This window comes from Callospermophilus lateralis, chromosome 7 (assembly GCF_048772815.1).
Source record: "Callospermophilus lateralis isolate mCalLat2 chromosome 7, mCalLat2.hap1, whole genome shotgun sequence".
In the NCBI taxonomy this organism is placed as follows: domain Eukaryota; kingdom Metazoa; phylum Chordata; class Mammalia; order Rodentia; family Sciuridae; genus Callospermophilus; species Callospermophilus lateralis.
In genome coordinates, this window is record NC_135311.1 from 137,599,331 (window position 1) to 137,605,718 (window position 6,388).

The 6,388-nt window shown below is 49.7% G+C and overlaps 1 protein-coding gene across 2 annotated transcripts in view; it reads left to right on the forward strand.

Annotated features, from left to right (window-relative positions):
- Positions 1-5,506, forward strand: part of Ctnnbip1 (catenin beta interacting protein 1) — a 54,211-nt gene extending 48,705 nt beyond the window's left edge. For both annotated transcript variants that reach the window (XM_076861343.2, XM_076861344.2), the window contains exon 5: positions 4,880-5,506. In XM_076861343.2, coding sequence (XP_076717458.1) covers positions 4,880-4,938 — 59 coding nt within the window. In that variant the 3' untranslated portion in view covers positions 4,939-5,506. The remainder of the gene's footprint in view (positions 1-4,879) is intronic.
- Positions 5,507-6,388: the final 882 nt, after the last annotated feature.

Sequence of the window (6,388 nt, forward strand, 5' to 3'; positions counted from 1 at the left end):
AGGATACAAGTCAGACCAACTTGGATGAACTGGGAAAAGAGCATTCAGTGAGGCAAACAGCAAGTGCAAAGGTCCTGAGGTGCAGGAGACTTTTGCCTGCAGTGTGGCCAGTAGGCCTGCACAACTGGAGCAGAGTGAGTGGTAGAGGGGCAGAAGGAGGCAAAGAGGCATCTGGAGGGCTTAGTGTGTTGAGTCTTTTGGACCAGCATGGTATTTGGCATTCACTTGAAATATGGTGAGACATTTTGGGGTAAGATGTCTTTGAAAGGCTTTGAGCAAAGGAGTAACAGAAACTGACTTCAAATATAGAAAACATACCTCTGGCCGCTGTGTGGAGAATAGATCATCGGTGCCAGGTGGGAGATCAAGGACAACAGGGACCTGGCTCCAGTGAGAGGGGCTGTGGTAGTGCCCCAGATGTATTTACATGGCTCTGTAGGTGGAGCATGTGGAGACGCGGTCAGAGAGCCTGGGCTCTTGGCCTAAGCAGCCAAGTTGGAGGTGCCCTGGGCTGTGGAGGCAGCAGCGGGCCTATGACTTTGGATCTGTGGCAAGACAGTGCATTGTGGTGGTGTGTGGCAGGGGAAGCTGCTCACCTCATGGCCATGGGGACAAGAGGAGAGAGAGGAAGGGGCCAGCTTCCCAATGTCCCTTTCGAGGGCATGCCCACACTGACTAACTCTTTCTACTAGGTCCCACCTCCTGAAGGTTCCCTACCTCCCAATAGTACCATCAGCTGGGGACCACATCTTCCACACAGGAGCCTTTGGGGCACTGAAGATCCAAACCATAACAATCATAAAGATTCATTCCTGTGCCCTTGACCATGGTACCAGGGATCGGACACAGGGTACATCCCCATACTTATTTTTATCTTGAGACAGGGTCTCGTCTCACTAAGTTGCTGAGGCTGGCCTGTTTTTTTTTTTTTTTTTTTTGAAGGGGGTGGGGAGGGTACCAGGGATTGAGCTCAGGTCATTTGACCATTCAGCCACATCCCCAGCCCTATTTTGTATTTTATCTAGAGACAGGGTCTCACTGAGTTGCTTAGTGCCTCACTTTTGCTAAAGTTGGCTTTGAACTCGTGATCCTCTTGTGTCAGCCTCTGGATCTGGATCTGCTGATCTGCGGGATTACAGGCATGGGCCACCACCCCTGACCTGGCCTTGAACTTTTGATCCTCCTGCTTCAGCCTCCCAAATTTATGGGATTTAGGTATGGCTTTCATGCCTTACTACAATTGATTTTGTATTGATCTTGTACCCTGAAACTTGTTTATTAGTTCTAACATTTTTTTAAAAGTAGATTCCTTCAGATTTTCTATACATTGAGATGTTTTTGCTTCTTCCTTTGTGCTCTGGATGCCTTTTCTTCTTCTTGCCTATTGCTCAGGAACGGACCTTCAAAACAGTATTGAGGGGGCTGGGGATGTGGCTCAAGCGGTAGCGCGCTCACCTGGCGTGCGTGCGGCCCGGGTTCGATCCTCAGCACCACATACAAACGAAGATGTGTCCGCCGACTACTAAAATAAATAAATATTTAAAAATTCTCTCTCTCTCTCTCTCTCTCATCTCTCATCTCTCTCTTTAAAAAAAAAAAAATACAGTATTGAGGGGCTGGGGCTGTGACTCAGAGGTACTGCACTTACCTGGCATGTGTGAGGTACAGGGTTCCATTCTCAGCGTATAAATAAATAAAATAAAGGTCCATCAACAATTTAAAAAAAACACATATTGAGTAGAAGTGTTAAGACCAAGTTAGAGTTGGGCAGGTGGGGTGGGGGGTGCAGCCTGTAGTCCCAGCGACTTGGGAGGCTAACAGGGTGATGGCAAGTTCAAAACCAAACTCAACAACTTAGTGAGATTCTGTCTCAAAATAAAAAAAGGACTGGGGATGTATCTCAGTGCTAAAGAGCCCCGGGTGTTCAATTCCCAGCACCAAAAAAAAAAAAAAAAAAAATTGTAAAAGATACAAATACTGGGGAGACTATCCCAGAAATATACCCTAGAGCTTTTTAGGAGAATGAAGACAAGAAGTGGGGCTGGGGTTGGGGCTCAGTGGTAAAGTGCTTGCCTAGCACATGTGAGGCACTGGGTTTGATGCTTAGCACCAGATAAAAATAAATAAATAAGGGCTGGGGTTGTGGCTCAGTGGTAGAGTGCTTACCTAGCCTGCACAAGGCACTGGGTTCAATCCTCAGCATCACATGAATCTAAAATAAGATATTGTGCCCACCTAAAACTTGATAAATATTAAAAACAATAATAATAAATAAAGTGTTGTGTCCATCTACAACTAACTAAATATATACATATGTATATTTAGAATACATGTATATATATAGTATACCTATATATTAATATATATTAAAATGTTGAATATATATATATATTTTTTAAAAAAAAGGAATAAAGACAAGAAGTAAAGCTTTCAGATCCTGGCCTGATGGCATATCCTGTTATCCTAACAACTTGGAAAGCTGAGGCAGGAAGATTGCAAGTTCATGGCTACCCTTAGCAACTTAGCAAAACCCTGTCTCAAAATAAAAAAAGGCTGGGGTTGTGGCTCAGGAGTAGAATGCCCTAGGTCCAATCCCCAGTGACAAAATAAAAAATAAAATAAGCTGTTGGCCCAAAGGCACAGTTGGCCAGCGGTGCTTCAAGGACAGTGGAAAGTGCCCAAGCGGACTGCCGTATACTGGCTTCTAAGGGGGAGAGACTCAGGAGCCCAACCTCTGAGGCCCCTCCTGATTCAGAAACTCAAAGGGCTTGAGTCTCAATAACTTTTTTGTAATTGTCCCAAATTCCATCGAGAAGAGGAGAGGGAGAATCAGCATCTTCTGCTAGAGGCCTTCAAGTTCGTGACAAGAGCCTGGCCAGCCCATAATGAGGATAGGTCAGAAAAGGCTCTGGAAGAGCCTGCCCTCCTCAGCCCCAAAGGAAGGCAGGTCCTTGTGCTGAGGCGTGGAAAACAGCAAGTGCTTTGGGACGGCTCGGCCGGGCAGCAAAGGCCCCTTCTGTAGGCTGCCCAGCAGCACCAGTGGGAGGCTCCATAATGAGGCTTGGATTCCCAGCCAGGGAGGGACTCGGCTGGCAGTGTGGGAGGGTGGGACTCTGGAAGGCTTTTGTTTCAGGTGTCTCGGTAAATAGTTATCAATCGGGTCCCCATGTGACCTTGAGAGGGCTACTTCTTTCCCACTCTTGGGGGACAGGCAGATTCCCTGGCAGGCTGGGACTGCAAAGCCCTGGCCCCTGGGTGGCCATTCCCTTTGCTGACACAGTTCCCTCCTGGGGCGCCAGTGCTATTTTGTGCCTCAGCACACTGCAGAGACCCACGGTCCCGAGAGAAAGCCCGGTAGGCAGGAGGAAGGAAGCAAGTGGGCTGCCGCCTCTCATTGCCACCAGGGCGTCTTGACACCTCCCTTGTCACAGTTTCATGGCAACCCCTCCTGCTTAGGGAGGAGGGGGGCAGCACTCCAAGAAGTCAGCCTCTGTTAGGTAACCAGCTCGGTGGCCACGCAGGTATGACGTAATTGTGGAGTCCACGTAGCTAGGACGATTCTGCCTGCGGTGGTGCTGCGAGTCCCAGGCCTGGTGAGAACGGAATGTTCCCTAGAAGAGGGGCAGGACTGTAGGGCTTCTCGAGCAAAGGAGCCCCATTCAAACAGGCCCTTGATGACTTGAGCTCCTTTCTAGAAGCTTATTTTTATTTTCAGGAATAGAGGTTGTGCTGGCTAAGGACACAACCCCAGGAAGGTAAGTGGGTGGGTGGCAGTGTATTTCCCTTAGCACCACCTTGGCTCCTGGTGAGAATGAAGGCACAGCTTTGTGATGTCATTGCATTAGGTCCTCCTCCTGCAGCACTGCCCCAATGCTGGCTGCCTCCTCCCCTCCTGTGGCAGGGATGTCAGGAGGGAACCCCCTCCATGGGGTGGACCAGGATGGCCAACACTGTGCCAACTCTGGTCCCTGTGCCAGAGGCCTTGCTGTGCACCTCCCATACCAGCTCACCCTTGGGTGGCCTTTTGGGTCCCTGACTTTCTGATCCGGCCCCTCTGGGGAGAATTTTTTGGTAACACAGGCGAAAAGTATGTCAGAACGGCCCTGGGCAGCCCGAATGTCAGTGTTTGGGCACAACACAGAACCACCCTTTATAAAAGGGGGAGAGAGCAGGGGGACCCTGGGACAGGGAGGAACCTACGAGTCATCTCACTTTTTGACGGAGGGTGGGGAGCAGGGTAGCATTCCAAGCTCTTTGCCCCCTCCCTGCCTTTCTGGCCGCCTGTCAGAGCCTGTCTTATAACAAGACAAAGGAATGATTTCATGAGTATCTGGACCAGAATCTCAAATTCAGGATTAAGAAAAACAACAAGGCTTGTGGGCATTATATATCTTGTCCAGCCAGACAAACAACAGGCTGAGAAGGGCTGGCCAAGCTCCTTTGAGCAGGTGTCGGGTTTGGGCAAAGGATAAGCTCTTGCAAAGAAGGGAGGCTGTTCAAATCATAATGGGCAAGACCCTCCAACGCGATCAGGACCTGAGGCTAGAGAATAAAGAGGGGGAACTCCCAAGTGGCTCCCCAACTTTGGTTACCTTGGAGCAAGGGGTGTGAGACCTGGGTCCTGGTCATGTCTCACCTCTTAGCGGTGGAACCTTGAGTGAGCCTCTGAGCTCACTCCTGCATCCCTACAACAGGGTTGCTGGCTCCGTCTGCTGGCCAGGCTGCAGGGCAGACCAGAGGTAAGCACTTTGTATTCAGCAGGTGCCACAGTACTGGAGGCAGGGGGACTGGGGCGGGTGGTTCCCGCAGCCTTCCTGCCTTGTCCTGCTTGCAGCCAACACTAGAAGCCTATCAGCAATTCTTGTCCCCTGGTCTGTAGGTGCCGAGGATGTGGTGATGGCGTTTTCCAGGTCGGAGACGGAGGACCGGAGGCAATAGCTGTAAACTCCTTGGAACACCCTGGAAGCTGTCAAGGGCCAAGAGATCTGTGTGGCTCCTGGGCTGGCTGAGTGGCAGCAGACCACCATCCCTCCCTCCCCCTACTCCTACCCCTCAGCCCCTCAACAGCCATTGCCACAGCCGCTCAGCAGGGCTGGCATCAAGGGAGACACCAGTGGTGCGTTTTCGATTGGCTTAAAGGGATGGACTCGTGATTGGCTTCAGGAAGAAACCTTTTTATTTTTAAACCTTGACCAATGGAAACCTTTTATTTTTATTTCTGACTCTTATTTTTTAAAAAATTTGCGCCTCGGTATCAGGCTTCCCAGGAAGCTCTCCGAGCTCTGGTGCTTTATTTAGGTCATATTTTAGGAATGTGAAGAGGCCCAATTGGCTGCTTAAACTGGAAAAGGATTATGATTGGCTGACAGTGGGAAATGGTCTTTTCTTTGATTGGCTGCAGGTGTCCTGCTGGTATCAACAGCTTCTTTATTCTCAATGCAGAAAACAGGGTTTGGGACATTGGTTGTTATATTTGACTTGAAAAAAAAAAAAAAAAGAAACCAAATGCGCTTTGCAATGTTTATTACACAAACAGCTTGCTGCTGCTCTCATATTTTGGGTTTGTATTTGAATTAGATTGGCTTGCCCATGACTCCTGTTGCCATAGAAGGGGATGGAGTCCACCTTAGATTACATTTGCTTTAATGACCACCTGCCTCTACTAGCACAGGGATCCTCAGGACCCCAAGCAGGATCCACAGTGGAAAATAGGGCCCCCAAGGAGCTTGGTGTTGTTCTGTTCCAGCAACCCAGAACCTGGGTGAATATGAGGCAGGACTTATAAGCATTACTTACAAGAGTTGGAACAAGCCAGTTTCCCTCAGTGGTGGTCTCACATGCTGTGCAGGAAATGTCTCAGTGGTAGCGCGCTTGCCTGGCACAGGTGAGGCCCTGGGTTCAATTCTCAGTACTGTAAGGAAAAACAAAAAAAAAGAAAGAAAGAAATCTGTCCAGCCTCTCCTGGCCAGCCATGCTAAGCAGAAGAGCACTGGGCTAGGCAACTCAGCCATCTGCCGTCCCTGCATGTCCCCTTCTCAAGGCCTTATCTTGGGCCTTCTCCCAGAAAGGAAAGGTAATATTCTCAGCTGTGAGACTCCATAGGTCATCTAGCTGGGGTCTCTTCCCAGGAGCCCAGAACACAAAGGGCAGCCCCAGGTTGGCTCCCAAGGCCTCGGAGGACATGCTTGTGCCATCTTTCCCTTCCCAGGGCATGGGGCACTGTGTATCATGGAGCATGCATCAACCCATCCCTGGCTGACGCTGGGCAGCGGTGTCTACAGTGTCGCACACACACACACACACACCATCACGCTTGTTCTGCGAGGATTTGAGTGTTACCAGTAAGACCCCTGTCCTCCTGCGAGTTCAGGGACCCCACAGGATGAAG